Raw genomic sequence first — 27,213 nt, 5'->3', positions numbered from 1 at the left:
GTATAAAATGCTGAGCAGGCCCAGTTGATTCTGATTTTGTATCAAGATGGCAAGAGGAAAAGATTTAAATGACTTTGAAAGAGGGTTCATTGTTGGGGCAAAGATGGCAGGAGCTTCAGTCACAAAGACTGCTCAACTGGTTAGTGTTTCAATAGGATTAGTGACTAAAGTGACATCTGTATTTAGATCTATGGGAAAGACGTCAGTAAATCAGGTTGGAAATTGTGGTCGACAGTTCGATAACCTTGATGTTTGTGCATTACTGTGATACGTCAGGAAAAACAGAAGAGCAACTCTTCTTCAGGTGACTGAGATGTCAATGCAGGACGTGATCAGACTGTGTCAGCAAAAACAGTCTGTTGGGAATTACATAGAGAGAGATATTATAGTAGGGTTGCACTGCGTAAACCCCTCATTACAAAGATGAATGCACATTTGAGAGTTCAGTGGAACAAAAACCATAGGCACTGGTCTACAGAAACGTGGAAAAAAGTGATATGGTCAAATGAGTCATCCTTCACCAGTGTATGTGTGGCATTCACCAAGAGAACGTTACAGGTCTGAATGCTGGACCACAACAGTGAGGGGATCTGGTGGCTCTGTTTTTCTGTGGGGGGCGTTTTGCCGGCATGGTTTGGGTCCACTTATCCCCTTAGAGGGAAGGGTCACTGCTAATCAATACAAACATGTTGTGAGTGATCACCTTTATCCTATGATGAAACATTTCTCTCCCCATCCACAGGGCATGTGGGGTCACTGAATGGTTTGATGAGTATGTAAATATGTAAATGATGTGAATCATATGCTATGACCACAGTCACCAGATCTCAACCCGATTGAACACCTATGGGAGATTTTGGGCTGATGTGTTAGGCAGCACTCTCCACCATCATCATCAAAACACCAAATGAGGGAATATGTTTGTGAAGAATGGTGTTCATCCCTCCAGTAGAGTTCAGAGACTTGTTGAACAAGACTTGTTGAACCTTACTAAGACACTTAATGTTCGTTTGTCCTTTGTCATCCGTCTGTATAAGCAGCACTTTAACCTTTCAGCCGTCCAAGGAGCTAATTTTAAATATTTTCTGGTAGTCTCAACTATAGCAATGGACCATATCTTATTAGTTGCGCAAATGTTTGGATTTAAAATCCTAATCTGCAGCATAACTACTAATTTAGCTGACAAATAAATGTAAACGTAAAATGTACTTCCCTCTGAAATGTAGCGGAGTAAAATAATTATTGGCAGAAATAAAGCAGCAGGAAGTGGAAAACTGACAACAAAATATTTGTTGTGGATCAAAAGGCAAAGATGGCGTTCAGTTTTTATACTCAAATTTTTTATTTTTTCTATTAATTTGTATACTCCTTGTCTTTGTATTATACAGGTCATTCATACAGTTTATGATATAGTAAATAGTAACACACAAGAGGTTTGACAAGCGTCAACCCGTCACCCTCACAGACATGCATCATGCGCGCACACAAACACACTCTCTCTCTGTCACACACACACGGACACACATCCCTTACACTTATTAAACAAACAAAAAAAAAGATAAAAATGTAAAACGTTTTTTTTTTTAAACCACAAAACCCAAAGTTCTCATCCTCCATTGTCACCAGATTCACATCCTCTCAACACTTATTTTGAATATGACAATACTTATGTTTAACGAAATTTAAAAAAAACAAAAACAAATAAAAGAAACATAAAAATGCAGGAAGGCAACTAAAGAAAAGGGCAAAGCAATTTCGAAGACAGAGCAGATTAATTGAACTCCCGGCCCCCGTTGTCTCCAGATCGCCATGGAGACAGAAGCACAAACGAGCTGCAAAGCAGGTAGAAGAACCACTGGCTGACATCAGGACAGTTTGCTGAGTTACTGATTCACTTCATCAGAGAGACAATTAAAGTCCAGCTTGACTTTGTGAGACTTTAACAGAATTTAGAGGCTTCACGTGTTTCTATTCAGTCAGTTATGCAAATCATTACAAGCCAGTATTAATTATTTATTATTCTTCTAGTGGGAAGGTTGCAGGGACGAGGAAGGCAACACAAGCTAGTTAAAAAAAAAAAAAAAGAGCACTCTGCAAGGTTTATGGCACAAATAACAGCACTGAGGAGGAGCAGGTGCATAGTAGGGCCAAAACTGAACCAATCACAGATCACGCTGTTGTGATGTGAGTGTAAACCATCTACCTAACTCTGGAGGATCATCAGCATCTGCAAAGACCAGACTTAAATAATACAAGTAGACCAAAGCTGGAGTCACCTGTTTTCACATCATGCACCCAATACGGGTGAACTGAATCGAAATATTCAAGTTCACCTGCTTACCAGGTGCAGGGAAACAGTCCCATGAAACACACTGATCTCACAGTTAAATTGTCCATTATTCTGTTTTGACTCCTTTAGACTATTTGCCTTTTGCGTGCATCTTGCAAGTAAGTGAAGCTGTGAGAAATCCCATTGAACTAGAACACAAACAGTTTTGAACAGTGCAACTGCAAGTACATAAATCCCATTTTCTTATGAACATCAAAGAAACCTTGAGAGTGATAATCCTATCTGCCCTTGTTTGGATTGAAAACTCAGCCGGATGAGAGTGACGGCGATATGTTTGCACACTAAACTGACAGTGAGGAGAATCTGCAGACTAGTATAGTACTGCGGGGAGGGACTCCTGCTGGATGCAAAACAATAATTAAATCCACGTATAATGGAGCCACGTAAAACACTGGGCGTCAGTAACTGCAGTAGTAGTTAGTCGTAGCTTTCTTTTTGCATTGAAACACACACTGACTCTCGTTAGTCCGTACACACATGCAAATACACATTCAAACCCTGCATTCGCTCCTTCAGCTGAGACGTTCCCAAATCACAACCTCTCTCTCATACACACACACACACACACGCTCTCGCTCTCCCACACGGACGCAAAAAAGTCGTCATCATTCTTGGCCATCCTCTGTACGCCACTTCAGGAAATCTTCCTTCCTGGCGTCCGGTTTGATCTGGTTCCGCATGCCGCCGAGCAGATTGGAAGTAGCTTCAGAGGCCACTATTAAGGGTCGGACCACAGTGGGCGGGATCTGCCGCAGGACGCCGCCCACGGCACCGGGGAGACCCTTCTGTTCATGGCCGCGGGATGCTACATCGCACAGGGTCTGAGCCGTGTCGATCACTCCCTGTAGAGGAGACAGAGTGCGGAGATATTTCAGTCAAAGTGTAAAGAGGCATCAAGTGTTTTTAGTACATTTACACACACACACACACAAGAGATGAGGCTGCTGGGAGAAATCAAAGAAAAACAGGAAATCTTCACATTTGAAAGACTGTAAAAAGCAAAGTTTTGGTATTTTTGAATGAAAAATGACGATTTATCAAAATTGTTGCCAGTCTTTCAGCTCCATATCAGACATTTTCACATGAACTGTGCATTACTGCGTGTTATGATCACCCCTTTCATCTTGTGATCATTCCTTTCACAGCAATACTTTCCCTGTTTTAAATCTGTAAAAAGCTGATGACAACTGAGATGCAGTGATGAAATCATTAGTGGTCCTTAAAGCTCAGATTTTCATCACCATATATTGTTCCAAAAGGTGAAGAACAAACATCTATGTAGATATTAGAAACCTGGTTACGCATACTGTATATATGACCAAAAAAATTGTATTTCTCCAGGAGTATCTCTTAACTCCAGCCCTGACTACAAAAACTGGGTTTCTCATATAATTAGATGAAGATGCAAGTTACAGAAACGCACCTCTCTGACGGTGTCGTAGGCCTTGGCTACACCTTCCCGGAGGTCTGCAGGCTGGGCGGCTCTGCGGGGCCGGCTGGTGGGGGCCCGGCCCTCAGTGATGGCGAAGCGATTCAGGGGTGGCGTCGGAGACAGGATGTCATATACTGTCTCTGCTGTGGCCTGTAAGAGAAGCGAGCAGACACATACAAAGGTTCAGTTATTCTTTATCTGAATCAAGTATCTGAGGTGTTGTATGTTGTACAGATTGTAAAGTCCTTTGAGTTTGTAATATGTGATTTTGGGCTCGACAGACAGCAAATACTAGAGGCCCTGCTTATTCTGAAATCCTTCTGGAAAGCACAAACATCGACATCAAGGACACATTCCTAATCTTATGTCATCATGGAGTTAATTTACCTTGTAAAGGGAAGTTTTTCTCTGAGGTATCTGAAACATTTTCTGCAGATAAAATTTATTCTATGTTCTAATTTATCTCCTTGAAGCTGCCCTGCTGTACAACTTTAATTCAGTCACTAATCATGATTTGCACTGAATATCGTTTAGGATTGAGTACCTGGATTGCCTGAACCAGCCTGTTGCTAAGCTCCAGAGCAGCTGATGCTGTTGAGGTGCCAAAGGATGCTGCCCCCCTCTGGAGACCTCGAATAATGCGTCCATCTTTCCTGTACTGCTCTATAGGCAGCCAGAACAGATCCCTCACTCCGTGGACTGGAGAAACACACAGAGATGGAGAATGAAATGATAGATGAGATGAGAATAAGAAAAGATGTAAATGTTATGCATCACATAAACTAACACTGTGTAGTAAGCAGTTTCAACTCACAAAGCTGGACAACAGAGTGCATGGGGCCAACACCTCCCAGGATGCCCGGCAGCTGATTCTTCCTGATGTCTGTCAGCCACTCTGTGACGGCGTACTGGATCACTTTGTCTACACCGAGGAGGCTACAAAGTGTTGCAGAAAAAAAAACTAATAAACTTACAACAGAGAATTACACAGGTCTGCATTTCACACATTGACTCAGAAAGTCACAAAAAAACTGAAAGAATTTGGGACGTTTACACATCACAGAAGCTCTTTCATAGATCACATAAATGTATGTCAAGCAACTAATGAGATTTTTGTGTTAGCAGAGAGATGTGTATTTCTACCCGTGTCTGCAGCAGAGCCTCTTCAGCTTCAGCTCAGAACAATTTAACTGAGCCAGGCCGATCAGAATCCCTGCAAACGTTCCCTGTGAAACCAGAGAGGGGTTAAAAGAGTGTTATCTGGACAACCTACGCATGATCAAATACACTAAAATCCTACAGATTTCTGTATTGTGACGTGACCTCTCACCTGTTCAATGACGACATGTTTGCCGTGATAGTCCAGCCAGATAGGCACTTCAGAGGTGAAACGAAACTCCCTGAAAGAGACGGCGGGGAGAACCAGGAGACCAGTATTATTAATGAATCATCATTTGCACTTGCTCTGTCTTACACAATGTTATACTTTATGCTAAGATGTTCTAAATTTTGTCATATTTGAACGTGTTACACACAGGCGTCTTCCTCCTGGTGAATTAGTGTTTACATACCGGAAGTAGATTGGCTGGTCAGAGGAGGAGGTGGAGCCGGCGGAGGAGGAGCTCTGCTCGCTGTAGGTAGTTTCCACAGAGGCTGTGAGGTCAGGTCCCAGACCACCAGATGACTCCATCTCCTCAGATGCCTTCTGGGAGGGGTCTGCCTTCACTGAAAACGTACAGATGGAAAAATAAGCAGGAACACGACAGTTAGAATACGTCACAAACTGTAAACAGCCAGTTGCTAAATTCACAGGGAAAACCAATTTGGACTAAAGCCTGTTCTTAAATACTAAATCTAGGACCAAATATTAATGTGTTCATAATTAGCTTGAGTGATCACTTAAATATGTTCCTCAGCCAGTGAAAATTCATCCATCTGCAGTAATTAAATACATCACTTATCCATAAAAATCAGCTTGTCCTACATGATTGATCTCATTTAATATATTAATGAAAAGTGCAGAGAAAAAAACATCAATGGACACAGCTCACCTTCAGCGGCAGGGTCCACAGGCAGGTAAGGGTTAACATAGGAAGCTAGATTACTGAAAAAGTCCTTCAGGAAGAACAGCGCGTCCTGGACAGCGGAGGGATAAAAAAAAAAAAGGCTGGTTAGATGCGGAGAGGCTACAGGAGAAGCACAAACGATGGTCCCTGTCAGAACGCGGTAGGCAGTGAAATCCAAAATTCGAAATAAATATCAACTGATCAACATGCTACAAAGAAATCTGTGTTTCTAGAGCATGCAGTGACTTTTGTGAGTTTAGTTATGTTGCCTGTGATGGTGAAACTGAGAAGCCACTTAAGATTGTGATAGAAAGAAACACAAGATCAGTCGTGGCTTTGAATGGCTCATTTCTTGTGTAAACTGGTAGTGACACACAATCATAACAAATGTTAAATGCTGTTTTCATTTCTAATTAAATACAACTGAAAAACAACAATAATCACTGTTAGTAGTTACATGTTTTCTCTAATCTGATACTTCTAGAGCTGATATGAGCAGTAATTTCTGGTTTCCACATAAATATGCAGAATGAATTCTGCGAACACAGTTACATATTTATTACCTTTCATACAACAGCTCTGAATAAAACTCAGACAGATGACCAGAAGACCAAAACCATTTACTTCCCTCAGTTTCCACACAGGACAAATCAAAACAAGGGTCTGAAAATGTCCCTGCAGATCTGAGAGCTCTACTCAGCCAGTTTTAGGGGTCTTGTGTTCAGCTTGAGAGTGAGTTATGATAGACGAGTAGAGAGTAGCTGTTAGTATTCATCTCAGTGGTCGGAGGTACCTGGTCGATGTTAAGTCGCAGTGGCAGCAGGCTGACTCGGAGACAACACTCTGGACCACCAAGACCAGATTCTGGACACACCTGCAGGGCCTTCACTGTCAACTACAACAAGGCAACACAGTTAACGTCATAAGATGGTAGCTGCAAATAATTATTTTCATTTGATCATTTAAGAGGGCAATTAAACCAGAACAGGTCCATTTTTTTATAACAAACACCTCCAACATTTGGCATTTCAGAGGTTTTTTTTTTAAATCAAAGACTTCCTGCCGTCTCACCATGTTGGAGTGGGCTCGGCGTGGCATGCTCTCGCTGGTGTAGAGGTAGAGGAATTTGTTGATTTGTGAGGAGGCCAGTCGGTCTCGAACCTCCAGCTCCTGGACAATAAACACCTGCCTGGAGAGAGGCTGCTCGCCACCGGGACCCACCCCGACCACAGTTGCCAGTGACCCCTCCCCATCCTGCCCGGCCACGGCCACCTGGTAGGACTCATGCTGGAAGGACACCTAGGGAACAAAACAGGAGGAATATGTTGGAAAAAGAGGCACCATGAAATATAGAGCACAACAGTGTTTGATTGTATGTTGCAATGGAAGTTTTTCTTCATCTGAACTGAGGGTCTAAGAATAGACAGAGGGTGTCAAAAGCTCCAGAACAGCCACTTAGTGGACTTTGTGGTGAGATCATTTTGTCAACCTCTTCTAGTTAGTTTCATCTCAGTCAAGATCACACACACACACACACACACACACACACACCTTGGTGAGCTGGATCTCCATTAGCAGGGTGTGCTGGCGGCCGCTGCCTCCAGCCCAGCGCCAGGAGTTCTGTGGACGAGAGGAAGTGACGGAGCGTGACGGGGAGCCACGCACACCGGCAGGGACTGAACGACCCCTGGAAGGAGGAAGAGAGAGAGAAATTATAAAGGCAACAGAAAAAATGAACAGATGCAAGTGTGTATATATATTACACGATAAACAAAACGTCTGTGGGTTAAATACTTGTGTGAGTGTGTGTTACCTATTTGCATGTTGGGCGTGTATGGACAAGGGCTTGCCGCCAAAGTCCTTGCCCCCATAGAGATGCCAGACCACAGAGATCTCCCGCAGCACCACCCTGCTCTGGGGCACTGGGAAGCGGCTCGGGGCACGGAGCAAGTCTGAGCTGCCTCGCGGCCTCGAAAAATGGCTATCTTTCACCCGGATGGGCCCCTGAGCCAGAACTGTCACCACGGGCTCTCCATCTCTGGGCTGTGATGGAGGACACGACTCACTTAGTAACAAATCTCATGTGCGGACATTTTATGAATAAGCATTCTAGAGGATTCACGCTGTGGGTGAAGAGAAAAATCACAAGAAAGACCAAAGAGACTCATCAGACTCACTGGGATGCCCATGCCGGGAGCCTCCAGGATACAAAAGTCGTCGTTGTCCTCAGAGCCCTCGGACCCTTCCTCTGACATCATATCTGCCTGAGCCTCTGTTGCTGTGGCAACCAGTCCGTCAAGCTCAGAGTCGTCCCCCTGCAGCACAGAGGGACTGCGCTTTGAGGCTTCACCGGGGAACAGGTAGACGGAGACGGGCGAGCCTCTCGGCATGGAGGGTGAACCTAAACAAACGCAGAGAATCCAGCATCCATCAGCAACAAATGCAAAGATGTGTGGTTAAGACGAGCAGGTGCTGTCGTCACTCCACCTTTATCTACAGTGACTAAACATCTCCTGAGCATATTTGTACTGTGAATGACTGCATATGGTTGCGACATACAGCAGTTTTTCTCCAAAACACTTTGAGGCTGGATTAGTTAAATCTGGTAAACCAGGGTTGTTTCATGTTTATTCACCTGATGAGATGTAAAGTATAAAGAAAAAGAAACAAACTCTTCTGTACCTGGGTCTAAACTCTCTTCCCGGTGGCTCCTCTCTGTGTCAATTAAGGCATCAGCCAGATCATACTGGTTGATCTCAGCAGTTTCAGCTGGAGGGAACGGCAGAATAGACGCAGGACTCTCTGACAGCTATTAAAACACAATATTACAAAGAAATTTAAACAGTTTCATTGTTCACATTTTGCCTCTTTATTGTGTTTCTTCATATTGTAATTATACTAAAGCTTCTTCTCTCTTCCCTGTATATACGGTAACTACTGAATGTTTGTCCATCCTGGAAGAAAGTTCTTATTTCTGTTGCTCTTCTGAGGTTTCAATGTTTTGTCACATTAAGGGTTTTAAGATATTCTATGGACAGAGGATGTCATAATGTATCTTTATATAAACAAATTAACTTGACACACTCAAATAGTTCACAGCTGTAAGACTTATCCATCCGTTAACTCTCCAATGAATACATAAGCCTCACCGGTAGTTTCTGGCCAGCGATTTCTGTGGGTGAGGCGTGTCGCGGCGGGGGGTGCAGGTCACCCTGGGAGACCAGGTACTGCAGCAGATTGACCAAAGCAGCGCAGGAATCAGCACACGTGTGGAGGTGAACCACGTTGTTGGAGCAACGAAGCTCAAACAGAGGCTGAGACTGGAGAACAAAGACAGTTAAGATTAAAGCCTGACCAGTACTAACATCGAAATTTAGGTACAAAAAAAACCTCCACCATATGTACTGAGCGGGGCATTTTACAGTTGAAAAAAGAAACTGCATAAATAAAAATATACATTTATAATACATAACTACAAACAAAATATCAAGGACTGGTCAGATTTGGACAAAACCTGTGAGAAATAATCACCTGATGTCTGCATCTATTTCCATAATAATCATGAGTCAAAAGACAGTAGAGTTATCTGTTGATTTTCAACCATTTAAAATGGATTGAAAAGTAATTTTTACACTAAAAAAAATCCATTAGAAGGTTTCCAGTTGTGAAATAAGCAAGAATCAGCCCATCGATTGCTGACTGTCGCTGGTTTGTTGATGATCACACTCAAGTTTTTAACCTGTTTACTTTTGGGCATCATCAGCGCTGTCAAAGAGCTTGTGTGTCTTTCACATCAAATACATAATATTTAATTTAATAAATACAAAAGAGGATTAAATAACAACATAATAGTGTGTAGAGAAGATGAATTGGAGGAGTGTATAGAAAGACATTTTCTAGAACATACATAAAAACAAACAAACAAAAAAAGAAAGATAAAATACACCTGATGCTATGAACATCTAGCAAGAAAAATCAACAGAGCAACTGCCTAAAAGTCAAGCCTTGTATATACAAATAGACCTACAGACATGTTTGCATTGTTACATAACAGACTGTAAACTGTCCGTTCTTACATTTGTACAACTTGTTACTGATTGGCTCAAAAGATTGTTGCATCACTGTCGAGGGACGACGTGTTTACTGTTGCCTTGTCGGTTTAGATTTCACGTCCAGATGAAAAATGATCCCACTCTTCAACTGCAAGTCTATTATTATGGTGAAACCTCATTATGGTAAAACAAATATTTATATACACGGGGCCTGCGCTTGTTGGTGGTTTTTGAAGGAAATTGAACAAAATTATAATGTTTTGTTTACATTCACATTTTCTGTGGCAGGGGTAGTCTTTCTTTTTCTTTTTTTTTTTTTTTGCTGCCGTCCTTCATGGAAAACAGGGACGTATAGTGAACAGACGGGAAACGCTCACCAGTTTGCCCGTATCGCTTCCTTTCCATGTGGTGATGGCGAGCTCCAACAGGTCAATGTCCAGAACACAAACATAGTCTGTTGGACACAAAGGAATTAATATTAACTCATTCATATCTACTGATGACACAAGAACAGTATTTTCTATGTCTCACCTCTCCTCAGGTCCACCGTGTCAGTCTCACATTTGTCGGAGAGGTAGAGAGCCGAGTCATCAAGGATGAATCTGACGGCAACAGGAGAAAATATTGACTGCACTGACTTTCATTCATTTGGTGGAGATCTTTAATGCTCATTTAGAGGTGAGCTGTACCTGAGGTGGAAGGTGGCAGTGTCTACAATGATGTTACTGGACAGAGAGAAAGACTCTACTGTGAACAACACCCGCAGCGGCAGATACAGAGGTCTGAAGACAGAAAAACAGACAGTGAGGGTAAAAAAAACAAAAAACAAAGAGACATTATGATTTTATTGCAATAAAAACAGTCTTTATGTATATACCTGTAGTCGACGGCACAGGTAGCAAGGTGTGTGTGGAGGACAGTGATGACGGCAGGTGCTGTGTATCCCAGAATAGGGTCGTCAATGACATCCAAGAAATCGACCAGCTGTAAAAAAAAAAATAAATAAACAGACTGAGTTGGCAGGAGATACAGGAATATTTTAAATCTATTCACCTAATTGGACTTCAGTGTGGAAGATGGGTGTGATTTGTGTTTTCTCCACACATTAACCTATATTTAAAACTATCAGTCGCATCCCATCTAGGACTATCTTGCTGTCAATCAACGTATCAATAGCTCTGGTCCTTATGAGCAAATCAAGCTATCACAATTAGTTTTAACCTTCTTTATAAGTGGGAATCCAAGCAGCTTGTGCGCATCAAAATTTTGTTTGTTTCTCATTCTTCTGAATGGGGGGAAAAGGCTGCAAACAGTTCACCGAAGGGTTTCTTGTGTTATTTGTTGGTTATGATGATTTACCTCTATGAAGTAAAAAAAAGAAGGTCAGTTGCATGGTTTGACTTGAGTAAAACATTGAGTAAATGTTTTTGTTGTAATTAGTCATTTTCACCTGTGTTATTTATTGATTATGAGACTGTTGAAACAAACTTCACAGATTTCACCTATCAGTTGTGTTACTTTTATCGTAGTTAAAAAATGCATTTTGTAATACATGTTTTCTAGGCTTGTCTAAATACTACATATTCATAATTCATCATTAATCTTAAATAAATATTTCTTTCATTTTCAAATAATTCTGATTATTCTGAAAATGAAAATATGCAGCGTAGACATATTTGAAGCTACTGAAAGACTTTGAGAGGCACATAAAGCTAAAAAAGAAAACATAACAAATTGCAACTGCTCTAAAAAATAACATTGGTTGCAGATCTGCTTGGCTACAGAACTTATATGTAATATATATATATATATACATATATATAATGAAGTATTGTTTTGCAGCTATTGTACAGTTATGCATTTATCCATGTTATCTTTGGGAGCAAGAAAGGCAGAGAAGTTGGTTTTCTGGCATAGGTGGTGATTTAGTGTAGGTGGGCGTTTTGAGGGAAAGCAGACTGACTATAACAACTACCAGCACAGACAGTATCACATGTCTGGTCATCTGTGTTCTCCTTTTCTCAGTTCTTCTTTAATGTATTATGTCTTCTAGATGGAAAAATTATAAGATGCTATTCACCTGTTATTTTGTCATCAAATGCATTTTACCTATTTCTCACTTTCCCTAAATCTGCTACATCTACAATCAGTTATTTCCAAAATACCTTTAAGATCCACCAAAGCAGCAGCAGGTTTATGTGATTAGAGAGGATGATCAAGAGTTGTATGTTCTACTTGAACAAAAGCAACAGCTGCATCCCTTATACAGAATTTAAAGTGATATGACTCGTGAGAAATACTTCAATACTACTTTACTGCACTCTGGTCCATTGCTACTGGAGAAATCAGTATCCTATTTCTTGTTCTCTACATTCGCCACATTCATATATTTCTATTTCTGTATGAATGTGGAATGTCAAAAATGTTGGTCTAGAGAGAGAAGGAGCCCTTTTTGACTCTGAGGGACTAAAAAAAAAAATCTTTAAAATCAGACATTTTTCTCAAAGACAGATGATAATTGTTCTGTTGTTTCCCTCCACTGTAACTGTTCTCAAAATACTTAATGCAAGTGATGCATGAAATAAGAAAACACCCTGAAATGCCTAGAAATTAAATGATAAAAATAATCACAAATGCAAGGTATACTGCCAGTGACTGTTTTTCAGTGTTTTACGAAGGTTTTTTCCTTTCACGCACTTTTAAACAAGAACATGAAGAGACAGGAAGACTTTTTTCTTTTACCTTCCTTTTACTGATTCTCACCTGCTCATGCCAGCTGTGATTGGTCTGCGTCATGTAATGTCGCATGGTGGCACCTTGAAGTCGAAGAGCGACAAGGAATTCCTACAAAGAGACAACAACGAAAAAACAAAAAACAACAACATTGTTTAACTTCAATCTTGCTCTAAATGTAAAATGATGTGCGGAGGGAGGGCGTACCTTGACGTTCCTCTGAGGGTCTAGAGTGATTTTAATGGCTGTGGACAACATCTGTTGCTCTCCCTCCCTGCCACTCACGCTGCTGACTCCCACCTCTGTGGGGTAGATGGTAGGGTCCAAGTGCTTTGGGGCAGAGAAGGCGGGCATCTCCAACCGCTGCGGGATGGGGGTGTCTTTCACCACCGCTGTAGTGGTGTGGGAGGAAAACAGTTGTGCTTGATGACGCAAAACATACATTTAAAAGTTCTGTGCACCATTAAATGTAGTATTGGACATGATTTATAGTGGAAAATATTAATAAAGTTGTAATAAAATGATTGCAAACAACACAATGATGTGCACCTCGGTGATAGAGCTCAACTCGTCTGCTCTCCAGACACAGATAATTGAGATGAGGGTCATTCTGGTGCTGCGCAACACTGAATATCTTCCCTCCTTCCAGGTCAAGCACAATTTCTCCATGACTCTGGTCCTCCTGAATGTAATGGAAACAGTTAAAAAAACACACAAATTACTTGATAAAAAATTGATATAGTTTTAAAAACATTTTTCCTTACACAAATATTCCAAGATCTGTGGCAGTTAAGCTTATTCGTGCAAGTTAAATTCAGTGTCTTCTAATATGTTTAGCAGCCACCTGACTCACCTTCCTGTCTGTCCTGGCTTGGAGGCGACCTTTATTGATAATGACAGTGAGGGAGAGGAGGCTGAGGTTGTGGTTGGGGCTGGAGGCTGATTTTGTCCTTCCAGATGGTTCACTGGCCAAGTAGAACTGAGGTTCGTCCTCCTCAGAGTCAGAGTCTATGGCAGCAAGAGAGAATGAAGACACAAGAAAACATACTTTAGCTGTGATTCATGTCCACACACTGCTTGATGTTTTGGCAGGTTACTTGTTAGTTTTGGCTCAAATGACAAAGAGAAAAGTGACAAAACGAGTGAGAAAAAACAAGAATAAAATCAGTAACCAGTAACTTAACAAGTTATACTCCTGATGGTGGCAAAAAAATCTAAATTTGGTTTGAGTCTCTCCATCAAAACTGCAGTCAAACTCACCCAGTCTAAAGGCCGACTTGCAAAGCTGGAACTCGTCGTGCTGATAGCGGCTGTGGTCAGGGCTGTGGGCCGAGGAGGGAGGAGGGGGAGGCGGCTCCCACATCAAAAGGTCATTATTGATTCTGTGGAGGAGATTGAGTTCAGCGATACTTATGATGTAGAGGACCAAAAACAACAACAGGATAGTTAAAGTGCATCTTGTAACCCTGAACCCTGTTCTGTGTTCATCTATGAACTATATTCCTTGTATTTAAGACATCTTAATGTAGATAACTTAAAACATTTTCCAACTGTTTTGAGGCCACCTGGATGATGTAAGCGTAGATGATCACACTCACACTCCTCCTACTGTACTGACGTACCTGTTGTAGACACTCTGAAAGGCCTGTTTGCTGGGCAGAAGGATGTAGGCCAGCGGCAGGCTGATGTCCACAGCGCACTGACACTGAGCGACACACTGAGCCTGAAACTGACGCATCTCCTCCGGGTCAGCTGGGATCACCATCTAAACCAGGGAAGAGGACTAGGTCAGGGCTGACATCTTGATAAGACAGCTGAATATTTTGTGTGTTTGTGTGTGCGCGTGCGAGTGCCAGCACACCTCCTCAGTCTCAAACATGGTGCGGTTGGAGGAGAACGGAGAGCTGGTTTTGTCTTGGAGTTCACAGTGGCTTTCAAAGAAGGCGGCCCCCAGGTCTCTGGCGAGGTCCAGGGTAATCCCGCCCAGGCCTGCTGCCGGGCCCTGAGTCTCGCCACCACGCACACGCACCGATATCCTGTTCAAAGAAGGATGACGACTGATCGATTTTGGTGGTGCAGTAATACCGAGTGCACTTGATTATGATTTAATGAGCAAGAACGAGTCAATGTAGACAATAGAAAGTCAGGACATCTGCTACTTCCTCGAGACAGTAAAGTGCTGATTTGAGTATTACAGCATGTTATGAAACACCAAAATACGTTTGTGTGAATTATTATCCACTCTATATCGTCACGACCATCACCACTAACCTGGGCAGAGAGTCGTGGCTCTTCTTCACTCTGATGCAGGGGAAGGAGCCTCCCTCCCAGCCCTCATACGACCCTGATGAGACACAACACATCAGTTCTCTAACTGCTTTAACAACATATATATAAACTCAACATGGCAGCAACTCGCAGCTTTAAATTATTTTCATTATCGATAATCTGCTGATTATTTTCTTAATTAATTTTTTTGTCTATAAAATATCAGTAAATATCGAAAAATGGCCGTTATAATTTCCCAAAGCCCAAGTTGACATCTTGAAATGTCTTTTTTTTGTCTGACCAAGAGTCCGAAACTCAAATCTATTCAGTTTACTGTTATGTGTGACAAAGAAAAGCATCCAATTCTCACTACTGGAAATGCTTTAACTGTTTTACTGTTTATAAAAAACTCTAATGTATGGGGTTGTGTTTGCTCCCACCGTGCAGGTCGGTAAAGGAGGCCTCCAGCAGCTGGGTGAGGCAGGGAGCCGACAGCTGTCCCAGGACGGGCTGCTCGCTCTGCAGATCCGGTGCTTCTTGGTGCTTCAGCTCCAGCTCCGTCAGCTCCAGCACCAGCGTCTCCTGCCGCACTGACCTCACGGTCAGAGGCTGTCGCTCAGGTAGGGGCCGTAAATCTGGTATGGGGAAACGAAGCCTGAGGACAGCGTGGGGGGAGAGGAGGGAGAAGGAGGACCACAGCTCAATGCTCTGGGTCTGAGAGATGGGAGGAAAGAAAAGTGAGAATATGTTAGTATTTATCATCAAAAGAAAGTTGGCTGAATTTTAGGGGATGATTCAGTCTCAGCGTTACAGTTAGTAGTTAGAGTTGGCCACTGAGAGGCTTTACTACAGATGTTGGGCAATCTGAAGTGCTTATTTACTTTAATCCCTGTCAATTATGTTCATGTTTGTGTCAGCACTAATATCAGGTCAGACATGACATGATTACCTCTTGAAACCTGAAAAAGAGCTTTGTCTATTTCGGGTTTCTCACTGTGGTAATGATGTAAAAATCCATGACACTGCACAACCAAACTGGAGCGTTTCCATAAGCCAAAAATAAAATTTTGCTTGATTTTTGATTCTTTTCTGTTCAGATATGAGCAGTCTGGTTTATAATACACAATGAATGCTCTTAAGAAGAACAGCTCATCAAATGCAATGTGTACAAGATACAAAACCCAATCTGGTCAGTTCCTTTATTATTACCCATTTGTTAAATTCTCCATTACTGTCAGATTTTTATTGAATTCATCAGTTTCTGCGTGTTTCCAGTCTGTAAATACTGCTCTCCAAATTCAATGATATGAGATAAATATGGAAGACAAATTGTTAATTCTTTGAGAGGGCAGGTCACTGCTCAGTTTGCTTCTCCTTGTGTGATTAATTACAAATTTATATTGTGATATAAACCAAGTTAGGAGGCTCCATTTGATTTAAGTACATGCTTTTCCAACGTCATTACAAACTGCCCTTATTTCTGGTCATAGGTCATAGTATTACTCATGCTATGACAAAACAGGTGCAACGACGTGCATGCTGATTTGTGTTTTCAGCCGATTGTGTCATCATGTATTTCTTTTATACACCCTGTTTTCTTGCTTGTGTTTTAATTGGACTACTGATGGTCTATATTTTTCATGTAATTAGATTCTATATGATGGGATAAAATGTACGTGAGGTTCCACCTGCATGTGTCCAGGTCCGGCTGTCTGTGAGGGACAGTAGCTGAAGGCCTTGCTCAGGTTCTCCAGGCGACTGAGGATGTCCAGGTCCAGCTCGGCGCTCAGTTCTGCCAGCTCCACTCGCACAACACTGTCTCGCCGCACCACCCGCTGTTTACCCTGCAAACACACACAAACATGCTTGAAGATTTTACATGACGTGTGACATTAAAAAAAGTTATGTGCAACATTCTTAATGCTATAATCAAAAAAATAGTAAATAGTTGCTTTACTTTTCAGACTTGCTTCATCTGCAGTCATGATTTATTTGTCTTTTAGTAGTTTTCTTTGATCACTCCTCACAGCTCTACTTCAAACACCAGTCTTTGACACAGCTTTGTGTTTTATAACAGTAGAGCCACTTTTGCACTTAAACACGCAGGAATCCAGTCTGTGTGTGTTTGTGTATTAATTCGTACCTTTCGCAGGTGTTTTTCAGTGAGGCTGTAGTGTACTTGGGCACATGGTCTGGCTGCGGCTCCAATTGTGAACAGACCAGCTTTCTGGAATTGGAGCAACTAGAAAGAGACAAAGAGAGAAACAAACTGTTGTCTAAGGTCTTCCTTATGAGCTTAGTAAGAGAACAACAAACATAAACTACTTTCAGACAACAAGGTAAACGTTTACTCATATTTGACAAAGATATCACTGAATCTAACATTTTCAGTTCTGATTTGGGTCACTTTCCTTTGTGGTTTTACATCAACTACATATTTGTTTTTTTCACATATCACAATTCATTTGATTTTGTTTAATATCGATGAAGTTAACATTCATCTTGACTTCATGCTGGCAGTCAAACTTCTATCATGTTGGTTCTAGTAGAAAAGAAAGATGAAGGACAGCTGTGACAGATGTGCTCAGTGGAGTTGAGATGTTAGACCTTATAACGATCACCTGTGACATCATGTTGTTGTTACTGTTTTGCACTGCAATCAATATTATGGACATTCATTGACAACATAATGATCTAATGTGAATGGCCAAACAAAAAAAAAACAGTCTTGCAGTGTGAGCGCTGCCACACAGTGAGCAGTGAGAGATTCTGTACCTCGCTGTATTGAGGCTTGCTGTCCTCCCAGAGGCACTCTAACAGTTCCAGTCTGCTAAAGGAAAGGTCAGAGGTCACCGCCCGACTGTTACGCCTCCCGCTCCGCATCTCGCAAGCAACCTGCACTGCTGCTCCTGTCAGCCTGAGAGAGACGATGAAAGGAGAAAGAAAATTTAGATACTCTTACCTAGGAGAACCCTGTAGGAGGTCACAACAACTTTGGTTTGTAAGAGTGTATGAAACAAAAAAGACAGAGAGGCAGAGACATGAAACACATTCATCATACCTACTGATTATTTAACTTCATCCAGGTTTATAGTACTTGAACAATATCCATCTCTGCTATCTCATCTCTTGTCACCTTTGAGTGAAATGTCCACTTTCCTTATATTTATAAAGAACTACAAGTCCAAAATAAGAGTCTTCAAATCTATAACTGCTGTGCTAAAAGAAAATTAGATGTGAACATCAATCAAAACTCAATAATGACAATACACGTGTGTGTTTTTCTACCTGAGGTGGGAGTGCGGGCAGGCCTTGGCGAAGCCGCCTCTCAGATGGTGGAAGTCTCTCTCGCTGAACATGCTGTCTTTGAAGAAAGCGAGCTCCCGGAAGAACACCTGAGACACCTGAGCCAATGATGAGGCTCCCTCAGCTTTAGCCGGCGGGTCCTCCTGCAGCAGAGTCAGGGTGAGCCCGCCTAACGTCAGACGCAGCAGAGCGTCGGCCTTCATCTGCTCCGCCTGGCCGCTGTGTGAACGTCCTACAAAGGAATAGGATGAGAGTTCAGTGTCATTTGGGAAAATACTAAAACATGAACAATGATGATTAAGTGAACAGCTGCGGTATGTGGTGACATGCAAGTTAGTAATGAAACTCTGAGGTGTCATTATGTTAAAACAATGACTTTAAAGCACAAAGATCCTGCAGGATTACTATCTGACTCTGGGTCCTTGTCATAAAAGAGAGCAACTTTCAGAACAATCCAGTACTTGCAGGCTCCTTCATAGTGATGTAAAAATTGTTTGCTCAGCACAGCAGTGATTTTACCTCTGGTGCGGCTGCTGGACTGCGGTAGACTCGTCAGACAGCCTGCTACAGGATATCTCCTGGGACAGTTCATCATGCCCTGAGAGGGAAAAATGAAGTGGAAATTACCTATTGAATCACTTGTGATTTGATTAGAACATTTGGAAGTTCTGTGTTTTGGATCTTTGCGAGGGCAGTGGTGGCCTAAAGGTTAGAGAGGTTGTGATCATGCGTGAATGTGACGCATTCCTGCAAAAGAAAGGCTGCCTCTCAGTGAAATGTCCCTGAATAAATAAAAGGTTAAAAAAAAAATAAGGAAAGAAAGAACAAACATTATCCTGTGCTATACATATTTTTCCATTTCCAAACACATGCATATTGCCTTTGATTATGAAAACAAACAAAAAAAAAACAAAAAAATGGCAAAGTAACAGAAATTTAACACTGCAAATATTAAAACTATACCCGATACTACCAATAGAAGATGCCACTATTGACAAATGCTTAAACTGTAAAAAAACACACACACACACACACACACACACACACACACACAGAGGTTGTACCTGTGCAGATAGCGCTGCGGGCTGTGTGAGGCTGGCTAGACTGTGCGTAGAAGACTCCATATCGCTGTCTGACAGCTCGCTGCCGGAGCGCACAGACGTCACGCTACTGCTCATCCCAGCAGGACCCATGGAGTAAAACATTTCTGCAAGGACACAGTTACGCACACACGCAAAAAAAAAAAACACACAGTGACAAATAAGTTAGATACGACAATATACATAAACACATCGTGGAACTTCGGTGCAAGTGAAGGAGTAGCAGGTGTGTTTTTAAATACATTTCTTCAAGAGCGACACTCTTCTTTTTCAGGGCTACAAATAACAAAATCACAGCTCCAAGTAGAAATAACAAAACTCAAAACTGAGTCTCTGCAATTTTTCACAACCAGGCACCTTGTACCTTAATCAGGCTGTTTGCTACATTTTGCTTTTAGAGGGAAAAAAAAATCAATTTCAACACTAAAGGATAAAAGAAGTCTCTTTCATTTCATTCAATATTTTGGAAGAAGCTCACTCGGGCTGGGATGAAAATAAACTAAATGCCTTTTTGAGCATGTCTGCTGAACTTATTCTGTGTTTCATACAGACAGATGATAAGTTGGCCTTTGCTGTACTGTTTACCTCCGTTCTCCAGGGTGGTAATGTAAGGTTCCAACTCAGGATCAGAGTCCCAATCCTTGTCTCTGGGACTGGAGCCCAGCTGCTTGCTGAGGTCCTCCTCAATCATACGCAGGTCGTCTGAGTCCAAAGGACGGCTGTGTACCCCCCCACACTTAGTCTCTGGCTCTGGAGGAGAGGAGAGAGGACAGAGATGAGTTCATCTTTGTGTGTGTGTGTGTGACCTTACATTTATGAGGCATTTACAGATCTGAGAGTGACCTTACTCTCTTGCTCCGGGCTACAGAGGGAACAGTACATACAGGTTTATTGCCTGTGTCTACGTGTATTTGTTCAGTCCTGCTGCCCGTGAGGAGTTTTATATTATGTGATGCTAAAGCCTGCAGGCATCTGATTACCTTCTATGTCCTACACACACACACACACAAGTAGTATTAATGCCCGCTTGATATAAATGTGTGGTGAGATTTTTTAAGTTTTATTCATCATTTATTCATCAGCACCAAGGTTGGAGAAAGGATCACTTGACAATGATCTCAGAGTAATGAGGTCATTTTAAAAGCAGTTTTATTTGTGAACAGGAGAAGTGCATTGAAGGCCCGTGTCCATTTGACTATTATTTATCTATAAAAGGCCATGCTATGACCTGACCATGACTGTTTTTTGCCATTAACCACCATAAGCTGGTCAAATCATAATCTTTTAAATCACAGAGGCAACAGGTCATCTTGTGTGATGCCATAACCACCAGGATATATTAAGCATAACCTATAACGCCAATAAAATCCAAGGATCTGAGACATAATTGCAATCTCAGATTTCTCTGAGTTATGATTAAAGGGTCAAGTGTGGTCCAGATGGCACTGGGATCTGGAGTGTTTTGAAATGAGAAGTTGAACTTGGACTGGTTCATGCCCAGTGTGTCACAGTGGCTATGTTTTACTGTACCAGTGTCTATGCAGAGGGCTGCCAGCAGGTCCGTCAGATGAGTTATTTGATCTGGAGACAGCAGCATGTGGACGCAGCCCACTTTCCCATCCAACTCCAACTAATGAACAGAGAGAGAAAGACAGGATACCTCAAATCAATATGAGAGAGCAAATGGATTTTATAATCTATTAGTACACATGAGAGAGTTGATGATCTTATATTATACAAACACAAACAAACACACACACACACCTTTGGTCCTGGCAGCATGTCGTTCTGTTTGATCTTGACAGTGGTCTCGATGAAACCGGAGCAGCTTCCTATGAGCAGCGGCTGAGATGGAGTAGAAGGAGGAACAGCCTGGGGCTTCACCTCCTCTTTCTCCTCCTCCTCCTTCTCATTGTCATCTTCCTCCTCCTCTCCTTCACTAGCCGTGGCTGAATCTGGCTGCTCTTCCTCAGGAGGGCCCTAAGAAATCAAGACAACTCTTTGAGCATTTCTAGTTGTTGTGCTGATGTCCACAAAGTCAGCTTATATTACTGCACATTTCCTTTCTCACTGTAAGGATTTTTCAGTCTGCTCCTCCAACTTTACAAATTAACAAAAGTATGTATTCTGGGTTACCACTGGGTGAAACTTGCATTTCATATAACAAACAAAAATATAAGTGGGCTTCTACTTGAAGACTTTCTTTTACCCATTTCTTCAGTTTAGAAAAACAAATATTTTGCTTAATCTTTCGTAAGCCTTCAATAAGTCTTTGAATAAGTAAATTAAATACATAAATAGAAAACAAATGTGTGAGAGAAACAAATTCAGACACAAACGGGTAAATAAAGGAGAAATTATAATCAAATTTAAAGATTTTATATAAAGACTCTACAGTCAACCAGTGACGTCACCTGTACTGTGCCATTGCTGTCATAGAACAGCTGAACTGCACTCAGCTGGAGGATCTTGTGCAAGAAGGCGGGCGGCTGGTGGATGTCGACAGGCACGGCAGTCTGGCTGGCTGGGTCCCGCACCGCCTCGTCAAAGTACTCCAGCCTGGAGAGAGATTATAAATGAAAGATGTAGATATTACGAAGTAGAATGAAGAAAAGGTTCAGTTTCTCTAACACAGTCAGGACATGATCATACCTGTTTTGTGACAGGAAACATGATTTTAATTTTGAGAAACACTGCTAGAAGGCAGAGAAGACTAACAGGTTGATTATGGAAATTATGCAACCGTAGGAACGTAGGAACATTTTGTTACTGTCCCCCACTGTTAATCAAACACTACCACTGTAACATGCCTAATTTTTTTTTTTTTTTTGAAATCAAGCCGTTGTGATGACTAGGCCTTCTGGTCATTGACCCTCGATCCACACGACTTTCCTGAGAAACTTTGTCAATATGACAGGAAAACAAACAGGTTCAATTGTGTCACAGTAACGCATTTTTTAAAATGGCACAACAGTAACAGGACACGTGGGACATAAACACAGGAAACTAACAGTGACTACGTGATGATGATCAAGTGAGTAAGAGGTTGGGAATGTGTAAACAATCTCAGTTACCAGTCAATTTACAAATGTAGCTTTACATGACAAGTTTATAATTTTTCCACATCTGTCAGGAGCCCAAATGAACACTGACACATATTTTTCTTGCTGTAATCATTTCTCCTGTTCATATAAACCATTAAGAGATCCCTTCATAATGCACTACAATGTAATGATGGGGGCCAAAATCCACAGTCCTCCCTCTGTGCAAATATGTATTTAAAGGACCAGTGTGTAAGATTTCGTGGCACCTAGCAGTGAAGTTGCAGACTGCAAACAACTGATTACCGCTCCTCCTCCCCCTCCCCTTCCAAGCATGTAGGAAAACCTACAGTGGCTGCGAAACTCATGAAAAACGTGAATCTAGTGAATCTAGATCAAACAAAATCTAATATAACCCCTATACTTAAATATCTTTACTGGCTCCCTGTTGCATTTAAGATCCAGTTTAAAGTTCTTATTCTCACTTACAGAGCTTTGCACAATCAGGCTCCTGCATATGTGGCTGATCTACTACACCCTTACTCATCAGCTTGCTCTCTTAGGTCAAATATGCTAAACTTGCTGTCTGCCCGACACACCCGCCTAAAGACCCGTGGTGATCAAGCTTTTAAGGCTGTGGCACCCAAACTATGGAAAGCTGTGCCCGCAACCATACGGTCTGCTGATTCTGCGGATTCTTTTAAAGAGCAGCGAAAGACACACCTGTTTAGACAGGCAGTGTGTGTTTTAGCTTTGCACTTTTTTATTATGTGTCTTGGGTTCATTTCATCTACTATGTTTTCTTTATTTCTTTTTATGTGGTTTTATGCCTTGTAAAGCACTTTGTGACTAATGTCTATGATAAGCGCCATACAAATAAAATTTACTTACATACTTAAAGGTGCAGTGTGTAGAATTTAGCGGAACAGACTTGGCAGAAATGGAATATATTATTCAGAAGTATGTTTTAATTAGTGTATAATCCATGAAAACCTTAGAATGAGCCCTTTATATCTACATAGCGAGCGGGTCCCCTTCCATGGAGGCTGCCATGTTGCGCTGCCATGTTTCTACAGTAGCCTAGAACGGACAAACCAAACACTGGCTGTAGAGAGGACCTTTTGTGTTTTTTGAGTTTCGCGGCCACCAAAGGTTCTCCTACACACTTGGAAGGAGAGCGGGGGGAGGGTGGGTATTCAGTTGGTTGCAATCTGCAACCTCACCACTAGATGCCACTAAATTCTACAAACTGGTCCTTTACGTGCAAATTGCAACCACTGATAAAATCTTGTTCAGGTGGATGACCTCATCAATACTGATCCTGTTTAAAATGAGCTTTACACTGAAGCTGTCTGACAATAGGAGGTCATAACTGTGCAGAGGCCTCGTCTCCTTATCTGCTTACTTAATGAGCTGAGAGAAGATGAAATCTGATTCTTAGCGACCATTTTGCTTCCTCTCTCCTCTGGCTGTAATATAAGTGCTGACGTGGGAGTGTTACAATATTACTAATGATAAACAGACACTTTCTAATGCTTACTGGTGTGAGTGATAAAAAGTGAAATACCGCAACAGAAAAAAAGGTGGTTATAAAACTAGAGACAGAGAAAAGACCCATCAAGGGCTGCAGAGTGCTTTTATGTCTTTATGACGATGGCTCATTTGTAACAACACTTGTTCACACGTGTACTTTGACAAAGAAGGCTTTGTCATGCACAAATACAAAAAATTGCAGTGTCATTTTACAGACAGGAAATGTAAAAATACTTGGAAAAATTGTAGAATTTAACAATTTAAATTTATAAATGATGTTTTGATTTCAACTATAGCTATCACAAGCTGTTGAGGGTAAATGGTTAAAGCCTTTTGAGGTTAAAATCAAAATGAAATTATATGCTTTTGTTCTGATCAAGCCTGAAACAGAACAATACACTGTTCATATAAGCAATAACCAAAGAAAACAAAATAGTGTTTCCTACTGTTCTTTTGTAGAAAAAAATGTTACATAAGCCAACTGCTTTCGTATTTTAAGTGAAGAGTAATTAATTAAAAGGCAATCCAGGAAGGATTTTCTATAAATATATCATTGCCAAATGAACTGTAAAAGTGACCTTTTAAGCTGCATTTAAATGTCCCATGAGTTGCTTTCTATCAGCGAAAATGTGACTCCACTAATGTGCTTGTTTAGCATTTCAAAATATGTGAAAATAAATTTTACAACTATGTATTAAAAAAAAATATAGCTGTAGGATAAAACTGAATACAGCAACCAACATGAAGACAAAACTGGTCCTATTTTTTTTCCTGCAGCACATTTTCTTTACATGCAGCCTGAAAGGAAGTTGCGACGTACCGTTTGATGTGCACCTCTAAGGCAACGCCTGTTTCCAGGTCCAGGGGCTGGTGCTCGATGCGGACAATAGTGTCTAGGAAGGTGACTTTAATACGACGAAGGACTACAAACAGACAGGATGAGAGACATAAAAAGTTTCATTAGCACTGATCTTTCAGACTGGGTTTTACATTTGAGAAATATTCCCACTATTACTGTCAGAGTTCACATTATTATTGTGTATGATTGTGATGTTGCAATCGTTGCTTGTTTACATGATGAGGACAGACGCAGCTTTAACTCACCCGTCTCAATGGTTTGTGCAAACATCTCAAGCCCCTCCAGCGGGGCAGGTGGCTCTTCAGACGCCTCCGGGGGGTCCTTCAAGCACTCCTGAGCCAGCTGCATGCTGGAGGTCATGCTTGATGACCAGACTTGGGAGTCCCAACCCCCACCTGAGTGCAAACACCACCATATGGGAATCAGGGATTTCTTTACATCAGAGCTACTGTGACGATTATTTATGACTGAATATAGATGATGACTAATCATAAAACATTGGCCCTTTTCAGAATTTTCTTTCTGTGTTTTGACAGAGACTTAAGTTGTGTCTGAAATCACTCCTTCATTTACTTATTCACTATTCCCTACATAGTAGTTTACTCTGAGAGGTAAATTTAGATTATGAATAATCATCATTGTGCGTCATCACTGACAGGTGCGGCATCCATGACTGTAATTTTTGCATCTATAAACATGTGACATATTGCATTGTGGAATAGTTAAACAAGGAACAGTGTACCTGCTGTTGACACAACTTATTTTGTTGTTAACTCTTCATAACGAATAAATTTCAGAATTCAGACACTCACATAAAATGGCAGACAGTAGATATAGGGCACTATATAGTCAATAGAGAGATTTCAGACAATGCTAGTGCAAGTAACGTGCATGAATGTGAATTTCTCAGTGTGTGATATAAAAAATTAACAATTCATACATAGGTGCACCTCCTGAGCTTTCTGTAGACCATTGCTGTGACTTACAGAGCACATGAAGGTCTCAAAAAACAATAAACTCTGTCTGGATGCTCGGAGCTCTCAATTAACTGTTATCCGCTCACTCACAACCTGACATGTGAACATTTTATTCTATGACACTATTCGCATAAGTTAAATCTAACAGAACAGACACCTTTCTATGTCTGCAGATCAACATCAGCTCTACATCAGTGATAGTTTGGAGGGAATAGAGACAAATTAGTGAAACTCTGGATGACTTTAAAGTAGTACAGCAATGTGAAATCTGATTAACCCTTCACTCAATCTGTGGCTGACTGGTGAGTTCTCAGTGACCCTAGAGAGAGATCCATCCCAAAGTTGACTTTAAAATGGTGCTTTATAGTGAACTTACTGGTCCGATACTTGGGTCGACATGTTATCTGGAGACCAGTAACTTCTAAGGTGCAGTGATCGGTCAGCAGAGCTTGCCAGGGTATGGTCACCGCTATGGTGCTGACAAAGCCATCCACTATCTCCAGAGGAGCCCCGAGAGACTCCAGAAGCTCATTGACCGCCTGGAGTAAAGAGGAAGAGGCAGAGAGTGAGGAGTGACAAGGAGAAAGGGGAATAATTGGTTTCATATTTGTCTCATCACTCTGGGTGCAGACTTAGAAAGCAAAGCGGACATAGCAGATGAAATATATCCATGCAGAATGTTTAGACATTTGAGACAGATACATCTGATCTGGTGCTGCTAGTAATGTGCTTCCCATATGTGCATTTCCTCGAAGAAACGCGAGCTAGGCTATGAGGCATGACGTTAGAGATTGTTGTTGAACTCGAGATCTGTTGCGAAACAGTCAAGGGTGCATGAGCCCGACACAAACACACGATGACTGCTGCTGCTGTTGTGGTGGCGGTGGTGGTGGTGGAAAGTTGACAGCCAACCTCTCTCCTCTCTTTTTCAAAACTTACCCACACGTCGAGGTTGATTTCCTTGATGACACCGCTGCCATTGTACAGGTCCAAGCCCAGCTGGTCCAGGCTCAGTCGCTCCTGCAGAAAGTGACCGAGGTAGTGCTGTAAGAGATACCGACAGGCCCGCTTCTTGATTGAGCCTGACCAGGGGAAAAGCCAGCGAGACATAGGGCCAGAGAGAGCGGGGAGAGGGAGCGAAGAGGCAGCGGAGGAGAACGAGTGCGAGTACAGTCCTCTGGCAACTGCATAACAGACTAACACAAAGTGTGCAGAAACAAGGAATGAGCCACAGCTAGCTAGAGGGGCTAAGGAAAGGGGAAACCGTAACTCTACTTCTCCCCTAGGCTTCACACTAAAGCTCGGAAATCCTTTGTCGGGACCGACGAGAGTCCCAGACTACTTGACGAGACGTTACTCCAACTGTCGGTAGCTGTCTCGGCTCATATTTTCGGTACGTTTGTGTCGGATTGGAGCGACAGGTCCTGTTGGTGCGTATCTCTTGTTTCAGGGTTGTTTATTGTTATCATACGCCAACTGATGGTATGGTGAAGACG

At 41.8% G+C, this 27,213-nt stretch overlaps 1 protein-coding gene across 1 annotated transcript; it reads right to left on the bottom strand.

Moving 5' to 3' along the window:
* Window positions 1-1,323: 1,323 nt before the first annotated feature.
* On the bottom strand, window positions 1,324-27,213 carry atg2a (autophagy related 2A). Its single transcript, XM_067599496.1, has 42 exons — window positions 26,657-27,213; window positions 26,094-26,256; window positions 24,986-25,135; window positions 24,702-24,804; window positions 21,722-21,866; window positions 21,072-21,287; window positions 20,838-20,937; window positions 19,893-20,057; window positions 19,272-19,414; window positions 18,727-18,805; window positions 18,190-18,439; window positions 17,677-17,818; window positions 17,045-17,143; window positions 16,590-16,745; window positions 15,342-15,615; window positions 14,905-14,977; window positions 14,495-14,669; window positions 14,256-14,398; window positions 13,894-14,015; window positions 13,487-13,641; window positions 13,183-13,315; window positions 12,841-13,025; window positions 12,664-12,744; window positions 10,778-10,884; window positions 10,590-10,682; window positions 10,432-10,502; window positions 10,278-10,354; window positions 8,998-9,168; window positions 8,531-8,657; window positions 8,026-8,249; window positions 7,662-7,891; window positions 7,400-7,535; window positions 6,920-7,147; window positions 6,642-6,743; window positions 5,834-5,918; window positions 5,354-5,507; window positions 5,113-5,182; window positions 4,926-5,008; window positions 4,597-4,718; window positions 4,327-4,481; window positions 3,774-3,932; window positions 1,324-3,192 (listed from the first exon to the last, which is right to left on the bottom strand). Exons 1-42 carry the CDS (start codon window positions 26,825-26,827, stop codon window positions 2,956-2,958), a joined length of 6,054 nt encoding a protein of 2,017 aa, XP_067455597.1. The 5' UTR covers window positions 26,828-27,213; the 3' UTR covers window positions 1,324-2,955.

This window comes from Thunnus thynnus, chromosome 9, assembly GCF_963924715.1.
Source record: "Thunnus thynnus chromosome 9, fThuThy2.1, whole genome shotgun sequence".
Lineage (NCBI taxonomy): Eukaryota > Metazoa > Chordata > Actinopteri > Scombriformes > Scombridae > Thunnus > Thunnus thynnus.
The sequence above is the reverse complement of the archived record's forward strand: the minus strand, read 5'-3'. Positions and strand labels throughout refer to the sequence as shown.

Coding starts and splice junctions, on each gene's coding strand:
- atg2a (XM_067599496.1), bottom strand. CDS start 26,827: ATGTCTCGCTGGCTTTTCCCCTGGTCAGGCTCAATCAAGAAGCGGGCC. Junction 9,169..10,277: donor GAAGCGATACGGGCAAACTG/GTGAGCGTTTCC, acceptor TTTGTTCTCCAG/TCTCAGCCTCTGTTTGAGCT. Junction 3,933..4,326: donor GGCTGGTTCAGGCAATCCAG/GTACTCAATCCT, acceptor CTTCTCTTACAG/GCCACAGCAGAGACAGTATA.